At 59.5% G+C, this 19394-nt stretch overlaps 1 protein-coding gene across 21 annotated transcripts in view; it reads right to left on the bottom strand.

Annotated features, from left to right (window-relative positions):
* NCOR2 (nuclear receptor corepressor 2) overlaps positions 1-19394 on the bottom strand; it is a 177496-nt gene that overhangs the window by 140894 nt on the left and 17208 nt on the right. For all 21 annotated transcript variants that reach the window (XM_059408208.1, XM_059408212.1, XM_059408204.1 and 18 more), the window contains exon 2: positions 1794-2004. In XM_059408208.1, the coding sequence (XP_059264191.1) occupies positions 1794-1898 (105 nt within the window). In that variant the 5' untranslated portion in view covers positions 1899-2004. The remainder of the gene's footprint in view (positions 1-1793; positions 2005-19394) is intronic.

The raw sequence follows: 19394 nt of genomic DNA, 5'->3' as shown, positions 1-19394 counted from the left end.
AACACTTACCATCGTCGCATTTAATGCCCATGAAAAGGTAGGAGACGGGTGCTCTCATTAACCCAATTTACGAATTAAAAACTGAGGCTCAGGGGCGCCTGGGCGGCTCAGTGGCTTAAAGCCTCTGTCTTCGTTTCCGGTCACGATCTCAGGGTCCTGGGATGGAGCCCCGCATCGGCGAGCTCTCCGCTCAGCGGGCAGCCTGCTTCCCCCTCTGTCTCTATCTGCCTCTCTGCCCAACTGTGATCTCTCTCTCTATCAAATAAAATAAAACAAGTAAATAAAAACTGAGACTCAGAAGGGGTGACCACTGGGCCTGGTTCCTCCCCTATAGATTGGGAGCGTACAAGGCCCACCCCAGGGTGACCGGAACAGCCAGGGCAGGCTCTGCACAGAACGTCTGTCCTGCCCTATGTGCCCAGTGAGTGAGAGGCCACGGTTTTGTTGTTGCTTCTGGTGATCACAATAAAGGTCACGGCACTACATGGCAATAACTCGCTCCCAGGAGCATGCTCCTGGGCCCTGGGCACACAGTAGGTGCTCAATAATAGAGGCACCCGTGACAGGGGCGCAGAAGCCTGAAGCTGAAGCCGACCATCTCCCAGCCGTGTCTCGTCTGAGGCTTACGGTTTAATCTTCTGGCCTCAGTCCCCTCATCTGCAAAATGGGATAATAACGCAAGATGCTCTTTCCCTGGGCTGTTTGGGAGACTCTGAAGACTCCCCCGGGGTCAAGTTCTTGTTATAGGATTCCATAATGTGCCCGGCTGGCCCTGAAAAGCATCCATGGGGCCCAAACCCTCAAGAGGCCACTGGGTTCACATGCTGCTGGAAAGGCCATCCCACGCCACTTCCTCTCTTCTGATGAGGAGGAACCACGCCAAGCTGTACACACGCATGCACACACACACACACACACACACACACAGGCCAGCAGAGCCAACCTCTCCCCAACTGCAACTGCAAGGCCTCACACACACACACACACACACACACACACACACACCCCCCACTAAGCTGCCAGTTGCTTGTACGGGGAGGCCCAAGACCCTGAGAGCCCTCTGGCAAGCACCAAAGACGTAGTACCCAGTAGGTGCCCAATAAATGCCAACAGACCAGAAGCAAAGGCCCATCCTTACAGCCACACACAGCTAGAGAAACAGGCAGGAAATGGGGCCACCGCGAGGGGACAGTTTAGCAGAGCTGACCAAGGGCGCACAAGCGTGCAGGCCGGCCAATGAGACCACTTCTGCCTCCCCACAGGGTGGTCAGCCCCGAGAGAAGGGGCGGCTCCTCGGTGAGCAGAACCAACACCCCGGTCTCCAAGTCAGGGCTTCAGAAACGGGACGTGTTCTGAGGTTCATCCTCGCAGGGCCCCAAGCATCACCACAGTGAATGAGCTCCAGAGCCAAGGCTCAGGGCGCAGAGGGTCTCCCAGCAATGCCCACCCACCCCCCAAAAAAGCAAGAAGGGGCCCAGGGGAGGCTGGGCTGCCAGGAAACTGTATTCAGCAGGTGCCCCATGTTTGTATGCAAATTCCCCTACTGGCTCTGAAAGACAGAGATCCCAGCTCAACCTGGCCCCAGTCTCCACCTTCCCAGCTTTCAAAGGGGAACTGAGAGATTCAGCAAAATTCCAGATGCCAGTGGTCTCTGCTGTGGCACCCCACGTCCCCTCGGGGGACACAGGGAGCCCTGGCTGGCCACCGCTGGAGACATGCCAGCCCTCACGCGGACTCGGTGAGAGAAGAAGGCCCCAAAGGTGGCCCCAGGGACACACGCACCCCTTACTTACCGTGTGGGGCCGGGCAATCTGCACGGGGTAGGAAATGCCATGGGGCGGGTAGCGGGGCTCAGTGGCCCTCCACGTCTGTGCCACAGGCTGCGTGGATCCCGACATGGCGGTGAGTGTCCTGGGGCTCTTGGGCCCCACTAATCTCTCAGTGGTCACTAAGGTTAAATGCCAGTCCTTGTCATCTGGTTGTGGGTCGCCCTGTCACAGGCACCTGAGGGAAAACCGGAGAAGAAACAAGATCAGCCACAGGGCAATGGCCCTTCCGGGGAACCTGGTGGGGCCCCCTAGTCGTTCTGTCGGTCCCTGAGGAAGGGCCAGCACACAGGCACTCCTCCATGCCGCTGGGGCACTCCCTGCCCACTGACAGCGGGAGACGCCACCGGCATGGGAGGGACCGCTGAGCCACAGGCCAGGCCAACCGCGGCCACCAGAGCCACATCATGGAAAGCCATGACCCCACCCCCAACCAAGGCCCTCACCCAGCAGACACAGGAATCCCCGCTCTGGGGACGCTGCCCCCCACCAGATGGCTCCCAGGCACCCTCAGGCCCCTGACCTCACCCTGTGGAACCCCAACTCTGTGGGCGCTGCTTCACCCATCCCCAAAGGGTCCCAAGGGTCCCCCCCCACTCAACCTCACCTCATGGAACCCCAAGTCTATGGTGCCCACCCCCAAAAGGGTCCCAAGCCCTGTCAACCACCCGAACCCACCCCAGGACCTCTGCGTGTTTCTGAGTCACCAGTGCCAAGTTTTCCGAAAGCACCCAGTTCTGGCAGGCAGCTGAACCTGTCCTGGGAGGCACGGCCAGGGTGAGGCACACATGAGTGTCCTGGGCCGTGGTGGGCAGGGTCAGCTCCGGCAGGACCCAGGTCACAGTGGGACCCCGCAGGCCTGCCTGGGCCTCTCCGCGACCCTGTGCAGGAGCAGAGCTGGGAGTGAGGGGTTGGGCAGGGGCAGTGAGGGGATGGGGTGTAGGTGGGGGAAACAGCTAAGGACACGGGCAGGAGCCAGCAGGGCCCCAGATGGCTGCTGGGGGCCGGGGAAACACTGCCTTCCTCGGGGGAGAAACCACCCAAGTCTCCAGGCTAGAACGAATCTCAATCAACAGTCCGGTGGGGAAACTGAGACTCGGGAAGAAGAAAGGACTCAAGTCAAGGGAGCAAGGAGCCCCCGGTCAGAAGCAGCGTTTGCCTGGAAATCTCTGGGGGCCTCCATCCCGCCCAGGATCCATCTCTCCCTCTCCGGCCGCGGCTTCACGGGCCCGCGAAGGTGACCCTCAGCTCCACTGCCCAAGCCCAGAGCAAGAGCCCACCCCACCCTCAGCGGCCCCTCAGAAAAGTGTGTCCGTCAGGCTCTGCCACATACAGCCCCATCCCGCAGCCTAGGAAACCCCAAAATGGCACAGAGCCCCCACCCTGGATGCCCTGGCGTGCTGGGGAGGGCTGGGGTCGCATCTCCCTCGATCAGCCAAACAGAACACACCTCCAGCTCCCCGTCACCTCATAGCCTCCCTCATCGCCCTCCCCTGACACTGACGAGGTGGACGCCTCCTCCGAGATGGACGCCTGGACCTTCCACCGGTGACCGGCCTGGTGGGGGTCTAATGCGAAAGAATGCTGGAGGGAGGGCGGAGATGGCAGGGGTCAGAGGAGGAAGGAGACCCCTATCTGGGGGCCTAACTGTGTCCCACTCCCCACCCCCATCTTCCATGGCCGTAGACTAGGCAAGTCCTTTCTGGGAGCCATCCTCCCTCCTCGGGATCCAGGACTGGTCACGGGATCCAGGTCGGACCAATCAGATTCCTGAATCCCCTGGGCCAGGGATTGGTTCAGAGATGGGCATGTGACCAAAACTAGGCCAATGAGAAGCAGTCTTGAGAGTTTTGCTGGAGGAAACCAGGAAGGGGCGGGGTGCTCTGAGGCCACCTCATGGCAGGTGCCTGCCCAACAACGACACCAACCGGCCAGAGGACGGAGCTGAGGGTGGAGAGAGCATAGTCGGGTCCTGGAGACAGCCATGCCTGAAGGCAGCAGAAGCCTGCTCCTTCGTTCAGGAGAGCTGAGACACTCCTGTATGTTTTGCTTCGCCAGCCCAACCTGGGTTTCTGTCACTTGCCACCACAAGTTCTGACTCACCCAGCAAAGAAAGGAGTCAGGGACCTACAAGCACCTCAGGAAGTTCCCTCGTGGGCTTGTCCCAGCCCACAGGAGGCACCGTGTAATTTTTATGAGCATAGGAACACCTGCTCGGCTAACACGCGCTACGAGTGTTGCTCTCACTAGAACCTTCTCTGTACTGGCTCTAGCTGGAGGTGGGAGGGGTGGAGGGGGTTAGTGATGCTTTGATGTGGGGAGGGGGAGGGACCTGCGCTGCCAGTTCCCACCAAGGGCAACGGGGCATCTGTCCTGCAGCCCGGAGACAAGCAACTGGTCTTGAGATAGGGGCCGGTGTGGCCACTGCTGCTGGACCCCCGTTCCAGAATTCCCACTGTTCCAGTTCATTCCAAGCCCAGCAGACCCCCCCCCCCCACCATCCAATGCAGCGATGCAAATTCTAGTCTGCTCTCTCTGGGCTTTCAGCAGCTGCCTCCCTCTCTCCGAGGGGGTGAGGCCAGCACGTTGGTGGGGGAGACGCGCACACGCCTTGCCCTCCTTCCAAGAGCACCTCGGGCAACTTCCAAATCTCTATTTGATTCGACACCGCAGAAGGCGGCCGAGAAGGCTGATTTTCCCACAGCCTTCCTGATTGCCGCCTCTGCCAGAGGTACACGTGGGCTCCAGGAACCGGGGAGGTGACACCTTTCCAAACCAGCCCTGGAGAATCCTCGGCGGCATACCCACCCCCGCTCACGCCAAGGCCAGGGTCTGGCTGGCTTCCCACTCCCTCGAGACACACGGTACGTCCACCGCCAAGCTTGGGAGGGCTTCAGCCATCAACAGGTCACCCCAGCAGCTCCCTGACAAGTGTCCTCCTACGCATGTCGTCCCCAAAGCCAGGGGACTCTGGCTTTCACCACGAGCTTACTTAAGAAACCCAATTTCCATCCCTTTCAACCTCAGTCCCATTTACTGCCAGCTCAAAAAAAAAAATTTTTTTTTTTTAAGGAAAACATTTTGGCGGTTCCTCCGAAAGTTAAACATAGAATTACCAAATGACCCAGCAATTCCAATCCTGGGCACATACCCAAAAGAACAGAAAACTGGGACTCAAACAAATGCATGTATACGAGCGTTCACAGCATTATTCGCAACGGCCAAAAGGTGGAAACAGCCCAAAAGTCCACCAACGGATGAACGGACAAAACAATTGTGGTCCATCCATACAGTGGAACATGATTTAGTCACAAAAAGAAATGAACCACTGACACAGGCCACACCACAGACGAACCTCGAACACATCACGCTAAGAAAAAGAAGCCGGTCACAGAAGGCCAAGATCGTGCCTCGGTCCACGTCCAGGAAGTACCCGGAAGAGGCAAACCCGTAGAGACAGAAAACAGACTGGAGGCTTCGAGGGCTGAGGGGGTGAGCAGGGACTGCCGATGACCCCCAGGTTCCCAGGTTCGCCACACAGTGTTAAAATTAGGTAAAGGGAGGATTTGCATCACGCTGTGAATGGAAAAACAAATTTAAGCATTGACTTCACGGAGGTTTGAATGTGAACCACAAGAAGAAATAGAACACTCCTTCATCAAAGACACGGGGTGGGGAGGATGAGGGAGCCCCAAGGGACGGCAGGGGGGTACCCCGGATCTCGACTGGGCTGGAAGGTGTTCTGAAGACAAACCCAGACAGCTGCAGGGAGAGGATGCGGCAGGCCTGATCCCACCATGGGTCTGGTGGCTTTGGGGTCAGGAGAGGGTAGCGGGCACCCATTTATTTACAGAAACTTCGGGGGCTGAGCCCCAAGCGAGTGAATAAGGCAGGGCCCAGCCACAGAGGGTCTCAGTGCCTCCACAGGGTACCACAAGCAGCAAATTGTGAGCTGAGAAGAAGGAGGAAGCCCACCCAGTCTAGCCCAGCCTCGGGGAGGGTGAGGGGGCATCAGGAAGCCCTTCCTAGAACGGGCACAAGACGGTCAGAGGGAGTCAGAGGGAGGCCGACGCCCAAGCGGGAGCCCAGAGGTGAGACCAGGCACCACGCACTTGAGAAATACATTGAGTGAACACAGGGCAGGGAGGGCGCACCATCGCTCAGGGCTCCCGGGGCATGGCAAGGATGGATTCTGCTCTCGGGGCCCCAAGGAGGCACGGGCAGCGGCGGGGGAAGTAAAGGGTCCGTGTGTTTCCAAGCAGCCGGCCAGGAGACCCGGAGGCTGCTGCGGACGTCCAAGCAAGAGACGACGCTGGCGGGACCAGAATTGCGGTCACAGAGCAGGAGAAGCAGGCAGGAAGGTTGGGACGGAGCTCACCGAGGGACAGGGACCCTCAGGCCTGTTCGGAGGACAGCATGCTTGGGAAGTGCTGCCGTCACGTCTCGTAAACAGCAGGTGCTCAATGAGGCCAAATCAAAAAGGTCAGGGCTCCAAGGAGAGAAGATGGCACTCGGGAGAAGTGAAGAACTTGCTGAGTCAGGTGGCAGGAGATGCTTTTGAGCCCCAGAGCCCCAGACGGGGCCACGAGAGGCCCATCCAGGCCTTACACACCCCAGCCACAAACCGCGACACCAGGGCCACTGACGGCCAAGAACTGCAGGGCTGCCCTTGGCAGGGGGTCCCATGCACAGACCAGGATGGGGCTCCCCGTGAATGGCCCACGGTGGGGCCCCCCGCATACACCGCAGCAACGAGCAAGGGCCCCTGGGCAGTCCCCAGGAGAGCCCATGGGCTGCGGGTCCCCTGCACCGGCAACCCCCAGTCCTAACCTCCCAGCCCTTGTGCTGTCCGCTGCGTGGCTTTGGTAAGGCTTCCAGACCCGCAGGAAGAACCTCGCTGCTCCTGGTTCTGTCTGCCTTGATCCCTGCTGCACCCCAGAGCCTCTCAGTGGGCCCGGCACACAGCAGGTGCTCGACCAGGGAACCTGTCCAGGCAAGTGCCGGCAACACCAGGTGAGGCCAGAGCCTGCTGCCCCCACATTCCCCTCTGGCCCCAGGCAGGACGCCACGGCCTCACAGGCACATTCCATAGATTTTCCATGTCCTGTGCAGCGGCTTCAGCTCTGGGGAGAGTGGAATTACAGCAAGCCGGGGCTGGGATGTCTCTGAGAGTGGGGGGAATGCGGGCGGGGGCGGGGGTGTGCTCGTTAAGGTGCCGAGACCGCTGAAATGTGCCTGGGAGCCTTCAGACCTGAGCCCAGCCTCCGGAGAAGATGAAAGGGCAGCTGTCTGCGCCACACAAGCCTGAAACTTTCCCGTAACTAATGGGCACAGACATGGGAACTTGGGGCAGGTGGGGGAGCCCTCAGCTGTCGGCAGAGAGAAGCCCCCAGCACACGCACATACAGGCACGCTCGCCAGAATCCTCTCGGGGGCCGGGCCAAGCCGCAGGTCCCACACAGGGGACGGGGTCTCTTGCACACCCCCGCCCCCACGGTCCATCCGGGCCAGAGAAACATTCATGTGCCAGGAACCCCGCGGCCCCCCTCGCTGCTGCCCTTGAGCATCTAGAAGGGCGTGGGACCGTTCAGTAGCTACTTGACCAACTTTTGGTTTGGTTCACTGCTGAGAGCCCCACGAGTGCGGGCACATAGTAGGTGTGCTGGTTTCCTGGGACAGCGGTGAACAAATGACCGCACGCTGGATGGCTGAAAGCCACCGAAACGCATCCACTCACTGTTCCGCAGGCCAGGAGTCCCAAATCGAGGTGCAGGCAGGGCCACGCTCCCCGCCCCAGAGGCTCTGGGATCCTTCCTGCCTCCTCCAGCTGCTGGTGGCCCAGGGGTCCCTTGGCCTGGGGCCGCCTCACCGCCGTCCCCGCTGGTTATCACCTGGCCCTGTCCCTCATTTCTGTGTGTCCTGTCCTCTGGGAAGGACCCAGTCACTGGGTTCCGGGCCCGCCCTCATCCACTAAGGACATCTGCAAAGACCCTCTTTCCAAATACGATCACATTCCCAGATTCTGGGTGGACGTGAATTAGAGGGCTGGAGTTAGATTTAGCCGAATAAGGTCGGTGCTCGATAAATGTTTTGTTCACGGCCAGAATCCAGAGCCTGGCACAGTGCCTGGCACACAGTAGGCATCCGGCGAATATCTACCAAACAGCCCAGGCCCGGGAGAACAGAGAGCTAAAGCCAGCACCGGTCACGTGTGCGCGGGGCCTGTTCTGGGATGTGAGGTTAGGATTTGGTGGAAACACCAGCTAGAACAAAGTTGACTGCTTACACCTTGAGTTTCTAGTTTCCTTTTTAAAAAAAAAAAAAAAAAAAAAAAGACTTTATTCACTTATTTGATAGAGATCACAAGCAGGCAGAGAGGCAGGCAGACAGAGAGAGGAGGAAGCAGGCTCCCCGCTGAGCAGAGAGCCCGATGCAGGGCTCGATCCCACAACCCTGAGATCATAACCTGAGCTGAAGGCAGAGGCTTAACCCACTGAGCCACCAGGCACCCAGAGTCTCTAGTTTCTGGCGTACTGTAAGAATGGGAATGAGCCTGACAACTATCTGCCTCCTGGCGCAGGGTGGATGCCCGGGATCCGGCTCTCGGCAGAGCCCCAAGACAGAGAGCCCCACGGGAGGTGGCCCCAGTGAGCCCAGAGGAGCCCGCAGGACCCCCGAGGGCAGGAGGCGAAGGCAGAGTCCCTGCCCCTTGCCTCCACAGCTCACCACCTTCAACCATGGCTCCAACAACCTTAAAGGGCAAGTTCTGAGACGCAGTGGCAGAAAAAGACCCCAAATCCTTGCTGAGTTGCCATTCTAGCAGGCAAGACAGGAGTCACAATAGGAATGCTGGGACGTGTTTGTGGCGTGGAGAACAACAGAAGCAGGAGAGGGGCAGACAGGGGACACGGCGGGGGGAGGCGGGATGGTCGAGACAGCCTCACCCGAGAGGGTCTTTAAGTAAAGACACGGAAGGGGAGGGAGAAGGGAGGTGTGCAGATGTCTGGGGAAGCTGCTTCAGGCAGAGGGAACAGACAGTGCAAAGGCCCTGAGGAGAGGAAGGATCAGCAGGGAGGCCCGGATGGTAAGAGCGCAGTGAGCCGGGCCCCATGAGGTCACACAGCCTCTCTCTCTGAGCAAGAAAGGAAGGGGTCACCCCTCTGGGCAGCAGTGATGCTGAGGTCTCCTACATCAAGCCAGCCCGGTGCCCCTGTGTTAAAGGAAATTTCAGCTGCTCCTTCCATCAGGGGGTCTCAGTCCCGGGGTCTCTGAGCATCGTATGCGAGTAAAAGGACCAGCCCATCTGGAATCTTAACATTATTACAGCCACCATTCAGGGTCCCAAAGAAAACGGGCCCCTGCACCCCCTCCCACGCAGGCAGGATCAGCGGCCACTGACCCAGCACAGAGCTCCTCGGGCTCCCCAAGGAGGAGCCAGGAACCCAACCAAGCTTGCTTGTGGCTCTGTCCAAAGAGTCGCAGCCCTGAGGATTCAGGGCCTGCACATTCAACACTCAGGAGCGCCGCCTGCCTGTCCCCAAGCTGAGGCCGGTCCATACACGCCCACCCCGGACGGGTCTCTGCCCCACTCCCGTCAGTCGGGAGTATCTGAGCATCTCGGGTATGCGGACACCATGCCAGGCCCTGGGGTCACGGCAGCAGACCAGGTGGGTAGAAACAGCTGCCAGCCAGAGCTACCATCCAATGACAGGCCTGACCCGACAGAGCAAGCAGCTCCTCACCCCACGTACTCCACAGAGGATGGACTGGGAGGGAAGGACGGGCCGGTGGACAGATGGATGAAGGGGAGAGGGAGGAGGCGATGGATGGATGGATGGATGGATGGAACAAACCGGACAGACAAATCAGCAGAGGGACCTCGATTTAACTGTCCCACCATCCAGTTTTCTGGGTCTCACTTTTTAAAGCAAGCCCCAGAGCCAAGCCTGCTCGCATCCCGCTGATACTCCCACATCAGGCTCCCCGGTCAGGCACAGCTGGGGACACACGCAAGCGCCGTCATGCCCATGAACCCCCAAACCTGCACAACTGCACCCCAAGTCCCCTCCAGTCCCGAACTCCAGAATCAGAACAGGGATTTTCTCAGAACACTGAGAAAAGAGCCACGGAAAGCTCGACACCCACAGATACGTGCCCCCAAATGAGGGCCATAACTCAAGTTCCCTCTGTTACACGAAATATGGGGGGGAGGGGCGTGGGGAGGGCAAGTTGACAATGATGAAGGGGGCGATATCTGTCGCTGGGCAGGTGCTACCACTCTCCCCACTTTGCAGATGAGCAAACTGAGGCTGGGCCCGACCAAATGAAGGCCAGAGCAAGTCCCCAGGACAAGGAGGGTATGCAAGACGGGGGCGGGGGGACCTGCACCCAAACACAGAGAAGGCAGAGGGCTTCCTGCGGGAGGGGTGGGCTGGGCCTAGCAGGGTCTGGACGAGGGAGGAAGCGGCTGCTCACTCAACACCAGCTTTCTGCAAGTGGGGAAACTGAGGCCCCGGAAGAGGCAGGCACACACGCGGCAGGTTGGTGCTTCATGGCCGGACTCTGCCTTCCTCGGGGGGATCCCACAGCCCACGCGGTGCATCCAGCAAAGCGGGCCAAGTGGCCTGAGCGGAGCCCCCCTCAGACACCCCAGGGGAACAACACCCAGGGCCGTGGGGACGAAAGCTAAGTGTCCAGAGGGATGGCCGGGTGCCCGGACAGAGCCTGCACAGCCTGCACCCACCTTCTAGGGCAAACCAGAGGCCTGGTAGCAAACACACCCCGGGCACCTGGCCCACCTCTTGCGTCCCCTCAAAAGGATCCCCAGCCACAGCTAGAACCCCCGCCGCCCCAGATTCTGCTTCACTGCCCGCCCCCGCAGCTCCTCCCAGCTGCCGCGATCTATCCACAGTCCTACCTGCGCCACAGGTGACATTCATCATGCACCCAAACTAGGGGAAGATTCCGATCTCCCTCACCAAACTGGACCGCCCTGATCAACAGATCAGGAAACCGAGGCTCAGAGAGGTGGACTCACTTGCCTGAGGTCACATAGCCAGAAGGCAAGCAGGTCCAGCCACGCACACCCTCCCCAAAGGGGAGCAGAAGAGAGGCCCAGCTCAGGGCTGCCAAGGAGGCTCACTTGGGTCTCCAATCTCAGTGGTACATTTGCGTCCACTGGGCCGGGCCAGCTCGGCTGCCCAGCCCTGCCCACCGCCCCCACCCTCCCCACCACAGTCAGATCTGCTCACAATCACTCCCTCCCGGACCCCTTCCCCTGCCTTTCCATTTTAAGGCGGGGGGAGAGAGAGAAGCCACAGTTGTGACAAAGCATCCCCGCACACAAGGTCACCAGGTCCCACACGAGGGCCCCTGTCGCGCGACTCGCTCTCCCTCCTGGGTGTTTCACAGACATGACGCCCGATTTTTCCTGGCTCTTCCTCATCACGTTCTGGGCGCCCCGGGAGGGACGTGTTTCCCATTAGGCCCAGCTCTTCCATCTGGGCTTCCAAACAGCAATTTTTTCTGCAGAGGGAAGGGGGGTGAGACCAGAGAGGACGCTGGTGTCGGGGTTGTGGGGGAGGGGCGCTGGCACCAGCTGTACACCCCAGCACGCTGCTCGACCCTCCGCACACCCACCCCCAGGGCTTAGATCAGAGCAGACAAGCAGGCACCCATGTCGGGGCTCAGCACGGTCGGTGCCCGCTCACCATGACTACTTATCCACGCACAGGGGGGCCCATGACCGCATCCTAACCCAGGACCCCGGGAGGGTCAAGGATGCGGGGCTCGGGGTCCCGGGTCCGTCGGCCTCGGTGCCTGGACAGGAATAAACCGACACCCAAGGAGTAAATGGGCCGCAGAGCCCAGCTCTTGGCATTCTGCCGAGTAAAAGAAGCCAGACACAGAAGGACAAACACTGTGATTTCACTCACAGGAGGTGCCCAGCAGTCAGATGCAGAAAGAAAGTAGAAGGGTGGCGGCCAAGACCTAGAGGACGGGGTACGGGGAGTTCGTGTTTAAAGGGGACAATTTCTGTTCTGCAAGACAAGAGAGCTCTGGAGATGAAGGTGGTGACGTGTGCACCATCGGTAAACGTCCGGAACGGTACCTTACAAATGGTTGAGATGGTAACATTTTTGTTAGGTCTCTCACACCATAATCAGAAAAATAAATAAACAAATAAACCAATAAGGGGGGGAGAAAAAAAAAAAACGCATGCCTCCTCCAGGGAGGCCTCCCTGATTGCTAACCCAGGCACCCAGCTAGGCCAGTATTGCTCTGTTGGTGGCTCCCAATGCCCAGGCTGCCCCATAAAAGAGATGGGTGTTGCCAAAGGTCCTGCCGGGGGTCTTGGCAGGCAACGGCCCCTGCCAGCCAGGTACTGAGAGGGACCGCAGTCAAGAACTCGCCCCCAACCCTGGCAGCCCCCCCAGCCCAGGAAGCCTCCGGGGAGGCCTGAGAGGCCAGGACACAGGGACAGGCTGGCCTGAAACCCCACACTGCCAGTCTGCCGGCCCCGCCCATCACTCACCAAGACCCTGAGGGGGCAGGGGGCCACCCCGAGAGAGCAGGGTCAGCAGACTCTGGGTTCCCACCAGCTTCCCTGCATCAACATCTGGCAAATGTGTCCACAGCTGTACAGCTGCCGGAAACGCCTCCCCCTGCCCCTCCTCCATGCACGCCGGGCCCTCAAGGACGGCTTTCTGAGGAATTTATGGGGTCGTCCTGAGTATTTCAGGGCAGTTCTCTGGGGGACGTCCTCCACCACATGTGAAGGACGACAAATGTTCCTGCGGCTAAGAATAGCTTGGCCAGCAGCGGCCTGCAGGCCCGGGAGCCCACCCACTCAACAACAGCCCTGCCACGCACCCCCCACTTCCCACTGGCCTGGCCGGGAGGCCCCTCCAGCACCCCGGATGCCTGCCCGAGGGGGAACGGTCCACTCTGATCCGCCCGAAAGTGGATCACAGGAGCCCCTCGATTTCCCTGAGGGCTTTCGTTCATCAGTTAGGCTCTGATGACGGATCAGTGATCAAGAATCCAAGAGGCCCTCCGGCCCCTGCAGCCAGGAGTTCCAGAAGGGAACGCAGGCTTCAGTGCCCAGGAGTGGTGAGCGGTCCCCTGAGAACTGATCATCACTTGGCGGAGGGAACAGGACTAACCAGGCTCCAGGGGAGAGGGTCCCAAGCCTGAAATAAGGAGGGGGGAAAAGAGAAAGGAAGATTGCATACCAGGCGGGTGTTGTGTCAGGGGAGGGGAAGGACATGGGAAGGGGGTGGCCGCACTCAGCCCCAGCCGGGGGCACCGCAGCCACTCGAGAATGTGGCCCAGGGGATCCCAGCTCCCAGGTCTTTCAGGCAAAGAAAAGTCTGACTTTGAGACATCTCTCAATTTACAGTTTTGTTTCAAAAACATGGGACTATAAACCCAACCCAATAAATCAGTCTGACATCCAAATACAGCCCGTGGGCGGCCAGGATGTGACCTGTGGCTTCTGGCATGTGGTCAGTTGAAAGCCACAAGACAGAGCCCAGCAAAGCCCCGGGGGAGCTGGGGGCAGGGGGAGGAGGGATGGGAGAGAGTGACAGGCAGGACCGTTCCCCCACATGACTTGGAGGGGGAACTGAGAAGCCCCTAATTAAAACAGGGAGTGGGCGGGGCTGAGCCCACTTACCCAGTGAATCTTAAACAACATCCCCCACCCCAAAGGACACACACTGGCTGTGAAAGGGGGGCTGGGCAGGACCCCAAGCTGGCTCATCTCCAATACACGCAGTGAGCTGCCCGTGGTCCGCAGCTGCTGTCCGCCTGTCCCGCACTCACTCCTTGCAAACTGCACCGTTCTGTCTCTTGACCTATGACTCCCCCTGCACCCTTGATCCTGGACTCTGAAGGGGGCTGACCCTGCCTCCCAGGGCTGGCCAGTCAGCACAGTCTCAGTAGCAGCCCCAGCAGCCCAGCAGCACCACAACCACGGCCATAGTCATTGGTGTTTAGGGAAGCACTTAACTCTCAAGCGAAGCCCATAGACCTCACTCGAATGACTCCTGTTGTGATATCGGCCACAACAGGCTTAACCTCCGCTGGGCTGCAAGGTTGTGATGATTCATCCTAGGCTCCCAGGGACTGGACATGGGGAACACCTCATCATCAGAACCCCTGGATCCAACCGTGCCTGAAGCTTCCGCTGAGTCTTTCATGCTATAAATGCAGGAGGAGCAGGGAATCTGCCGATTGCTACCAAGACACCTAAGATAGCAACCCCTTAAAACCCAAATTCTATACCATGAATCTCCCTGGAATCTGGTCTCTCCCCTCTGGTTCCCTCGCATATGCGGGTAGGGAAATCTCCAAAGCCGGCCGGAAGGAGGCAAGAGAAATGAAATGGGAGCCCAGGACGGACTCAGATTAGAAGGAGGGGACCAGGCAGGAGTCTGGGACAGGCCTGCCCCATCTCTCACCCTGAAGGAGAAGCAGTCTCCTGGCCCCGTGCTGAGCCATCAGGGACCTTAATGAGGGACCCAGCAGGCAGCAACTTTGCAGACAAAGGCTGCCCCTCCTCGCTGCCTCAGATCTGGGTCACCCCCCAGCAGCAGGCACACTCCCACCCACAGAGCCCCAGGCACTAAGTGGAGCCTCTGGCCTTGGATTCTGGAGGAACATCCTGAGCTGGCAAGGACGGCTCTCCCTGCGCTGCGCCGGCCCCCCCCCCCCGCCCCCGCAACCCTTCCCTTCAGACAGGGCACTGTCCGCAGCCAGAAGGCCCTGCAGGCTGCACCACACACACACACACACACACACACACACACACACACACACACACACGGCCCCGCCCCTGCTGGCTGTAAAGGCAGCTGCTCTGGGCCTGGAGGGTGGCCGTGGCTCAGACCAGGAGCAGGGGAAGATTCTGACCCTCCCCCACCGCCCTGATCCCATCGGTGTTGACTCCTCCCACTGTCCTCTCTCCCGCCCCACCTCCATGTGGCCACAGGTCTGTTTCACCTCGCCGCTCACAGACGGGGAGGTGCAGGTTCTGGGGCCAAAGAAGGCTATTCTATGTCTCAGGGGCAGGAGCAGGACCATGGAAAGTTGAACAAACTCTACTTCCAGATTCTAGGTCCTGAGCAGTCCCGATAACAGACACAAGGTGAGAGCCTCACACTCAGCATAATAGCAAATTGCTAACACAGTGCTCACTGTCATCAGTTCACCTAACCATTACAGTACCCACAGGAAGTAAGACTGGGGCACAGAGAGGTTAAGTAACTTGTCTGAGGTCACACAGCAAGCAAGTAGCAGAGCCTGGATGCAAACCCAGGCTCACCCTCTCCAGCATCTACCTCCTAGCCCATGTGTCCTCGGCACCCATCACCACTGTACCCCAGCCTCCCTGCTCAGGCAGTTCCCGGCCTCCCCCCCCCCCGCCAGGCTGGTGTCAGGGCCTCAGAAGCCTTATAGCCAACATCACTGCTCATGGGTCCAGCCATGTCCTGCCAGCTGGAGGCAGCCACAGGTCTCTGCAGATGGGCCATGGCTACTTCCATGTCCACCTGGCCACTCCCCAAGAGCTCACTACAAATCCCCACCCTGGGTCTCAGGAGGAGAAGGAAGGCAGCACCCTCAGCCCCACCCCGGCCCCCTGCTCTGTTACGTCCCTCATCGGGATCTAGAGTCCTCCTTCCCCAAGTCTCTGCTGACTTGTTCCCCATCTCCCCACGACCCCAAAGGCACGGTCCATGAAGGCAGGAGTTGCCTCTGTTGTGTCCACCACTGAGTCCCGGCTCAGTGCACACAGCAGGCCGTCCATAAGTGGCTTGTTGTGTCCCTGAACACTGAGAGCATTACTGCAGACTCCAAGCCGAAGGTCCAAGGCCACTCTGTGAACAGAGAAACTGAGGCCAAGAAGGGGTCTACTTAAAGTCGGATTTCAGGGTGCCATCTACACTAGGCCAGTGCGTCGCAAGAACTAATCCGTCTACACCGCCTGCTCCCCCGCAGCTCTGATCCTTTCCTCCCTGGAGCTGCAATGCCAGCCCGTGCATTAGCCACAGCCGAGAGTCTGAAGGTCATCCCTAGCACAGGGTGCTGCAGCCTGCCTTCTCTGCACCTCAGTGTCTCCCTTTATCAAGGGCACCTGGTAAGCAAGGTGGCTTGGGGGTGGGGGCGGGGCAGGGGATGGCTGCAGCCCAGGAGTGGCCAGGCAGGTGGGGAATGCGTGTTAGAGGCTTCGGAGGGCCCAGCATAAAATGTGGGGAGCCTCTTGCCTCCTGGGTTCTGTGCCCCTTAGCAGGGTCACCCGAGGCGGGAGAGCTAGCCGGGCAGGTTTGGGGATTTCTGGATTTGGGTTCTGGACCCCTCCGACAAGGCTCCCCACGCCCCTGGGCACAAAGGGGTATCCTCAGCTACCCCAACGACCTCACTAGGTCCCGGACCCTCAGCGTGCGGTAGGAAAGAGTACCCCCACGTGCCTTCCCCAGGGAGAGCTCCCTCTAGCCTCCATAGAGTGGGGTCCCCGGCTCTATTAGTCTGTTAGGGCTGCTGTAACAAATGACCGTCAGCCGGGTGGCTTAATACAATGGAAATTTATTCTCTCCAGATCTGGAGGCCCAGTGTGCCACATCAAGGTGTGGGCAGGCCTCGCTCCCCTGAAGGCTCTCGGGCAGGAGCCCCCCCCCAGCCTCCTCCAGCATCTGGCCACATCCCTGGGGTCTCCGTCCGTCTTCACGCAGCGTCCTCTGTGTGCCTTCTCTTCTGTCCCTCAGGAGGACACTGGTCACTGAACAGAGGGCTCACTCGGGGAATCCAAATGACCTCATGTCCAGAAACTCTGCAAAGACCTTATTTTCCAAAGCACATCACGTTTAGAGGAGAAGGGTAGTAATGCATGTGCTTATCTTTTGGGGGGCCACCATTCCCCCCATTACAAGGCAGCCCCTCCTGACGCTGCCCACTGACGACGACGACGGTGGGGGCGCTGGCTCCCCACTGAGCCCCTCACCAAGCCCCAGCAGAACCGCCAATCAAGCAGATGAGGAAACCGAGACACAGAGAGGGTAAGCCCCAGGCCCCGGGTTGGAGCCCACTTTCCGCGCCCCCCCACAGCGGTCCTGCCTCGGGAGCCGCGGGTGCAGGGGCCTCCCTCAAGTTTCCAGGAAGCAAGGGACTCTCACACCCACGCCTCCGGGAGAGGGCCTGCCAGGGATGACTCACTCCCACTTCACAGGCCAAGAAGAGGCGCAAAGTGGTTCAGCCAGAGGGCTGAGCAAACTCTGAATCTGTTTGCTCCTGTGTCAAAGGGAAGCAAATCCCACTCCTGGAGGATGAAACAGCGTCCTGCAAGGAAAGCGCGTCCGGCCCCCCGATAATCAGCACCTCTCCATTTATGACCCGCCGGTCCCAGCCTCCACAGCTACCCACCCGGCCTCCAACCCCAGCAGAAAGGGCCCATTATGACATCACAGGCCGGGAATTATGTTATTAGCCTGGGAAGGAGGCTGGACCCGGGGACAAAGAGCTCATTGTCATGCAAATGGACAGCCAGAAAAGGGGGGCGGCCCTCCTCCAGCCTTGTGGCTCTTGAGCCACATAGAAACCAACTCCAGGCCTTCCAGAAGAGTCTGGGCATCTCTGGGCCTCAGACCTAGATGAGTAGGGCTCCCTCCAAGTGCGAAAGGGGCCCCTTCCCAGGCCTGCGTACCAAATGCCATTTACCTACTAATACTGTGTGCCTGGGGCTGTGTGTCTTTGGGCAAGATGCTCACCCTCTCTGTGGCTCAGAGGGTCGTCAGAAGAACTCAATAAATTAAGGTCGGCACAACGGTGTTCCTGCCTCGTCCGCTCTCAACACACGAAGCTGATGCTGTCTACCCCTCTCCCCTGCCCGCCACAGGTCTCGCTCATGACCTCTACCTCTCTGACTTTATCTAGGAGTCCGGACCAAGGTCCTATGGGGCATTCTTGAGCACAAACACAAGAACTGCCTTTCAAAGGACCCAGTTTTCCAGGAGACCCCAGAAGGCATTCTCAGCCTCCAGACACAGAATTTTCTAGGGTGGCGGAGATAAGGACCCGTCTCCCTAGCCAGAGCCCTCAGGTGTGTGACTTGCCTGGAGGCACAGTTGAAACATCCATCCCCAGAAAGGCCTCATTCACCGCAAGGGGACAGGCCCAGATCCACAGCCCATGGGGGACACTGAACCAGGGACCTAAGACGTGCCCAGTGCTAGGGACACAATAGTGACCAAGATGAACAAAATCGTGGGGGAAGGGGTTTGGGGGACATGGCAATGGACACAGACTAAATTTCAAAGGATGACAGTATAAGGTGACAAGAGCAACTCTGGAGAGGTCAGCTCGCAAGGCTGCGTTTGAGCAGAGGCCTGTATGAGGGACAGGTGTTGCAGGAAGAGGGCACAGCAAGTACAAAGGTCCAGAGGCAGGGTCTGCCGAAGCGGGAGAGGCTAGCCGCAGGCAGCAGCAGGCAGGTTCGAGGATTTCGGATTTGGGTTCTGGATCCCAGATGGGAGCTTCCAAAAACAGGCAAAAGGCTCATGAGGCTAGAATGCCCCCAACTCAGCCCACTCCCTGCCCTCCAGGCTCTGCCCAGCAAAACCCAGCACCTGAGACCCTAAACCGTGGCTGGTGCTCCCCGAGCCTCAGACACAGTTTCCATCATCTGACACGACTGTGGACACCCCTCCCTGCTCAGCCCCACCAAGGCCTGCCAGTAGCCCCCCTGTCCCCAGCCTGGGATAGCCTGGAACCCTCCCAAATCCTTAGGCATAAATCAAGCCCTCTCTGGACGTCTGGGGACACGTGCTGTTACCTGTCCACTCACTGTAAGGAGACAAAAATCCAGCAGCCCTCTCTCGGGAGCCTCTCTGGAGACATGTCTAGCCTTGGATTAGCTTTGGCTGAACAGAAACACACTCCTCCTGCTTAAGCACTCACTGCGGACGACCAACTCGCTCTAGGGTGGGCTAGTTCACAGCCCGAAGGCCTTCTCACCGCCGTGGAGGTGGGAAGAGGTCCAAGAGAAACCAGTCCCTTACCGCAGGGAAAAGCAGGAAAGGAAAAGTGCAGCCCGGAGTACAGAGCGAGGAGGATAGAGGACGAAGACAGGGAGCGAGTCTGGCTGCTGCGGGAGTGACCCCACAGGGGGCGCACGCGGCTGAGGGGGGGCACGCTCTGGGAGGGCCCAGGAAGCGAGAGAAACGGCCCCGAGGTCAGGGCTCTCTGGCTTTCGCGGTTCGTGAGCCCAGCCACCACCCCTATCTCAAGCTCCAAGCCCAGCCTGCAGGTGAGGAGAGAAGGCAGAGGGGGAACGGAGACTCAGAGAGGGCAAGCCACTTCCCTGGGGTCACCCAGCCGAACACCCTCCACGCACAGGCCCTGGCTGGGGGTGGAGCTGAGCCCCACCCTCACCAACGCTGGGTCCTTGGGTGGGTCACCTGACCCGAGCCTCAGCGCCCTCTCACGTCCCTGCGCGCCCTTCAGCCGGCCTCCCCCGGTGGTGACGTCTCTACAGAAGCCCAGCTCAGTGCCGTGGTGTAACCAGGGGACTGA

The sequence above is a fragment of the Mustela nigripes genome, chromosome 8, assembly GCF_022355385.1.
Source record: "Mustela nigripes isolate SB6536 chromosome 8, MUSNIG.SB6536, whole genome shotgun sequence".
NCBI lineage: Eukaryota > Metazoa > Chordata > Mammalia > Carnivora > Mustelidae > Mustela > Mustela nigripes.
This window is presented reverse-complemented; position numbering and strand designations above follow the sequence as displayed.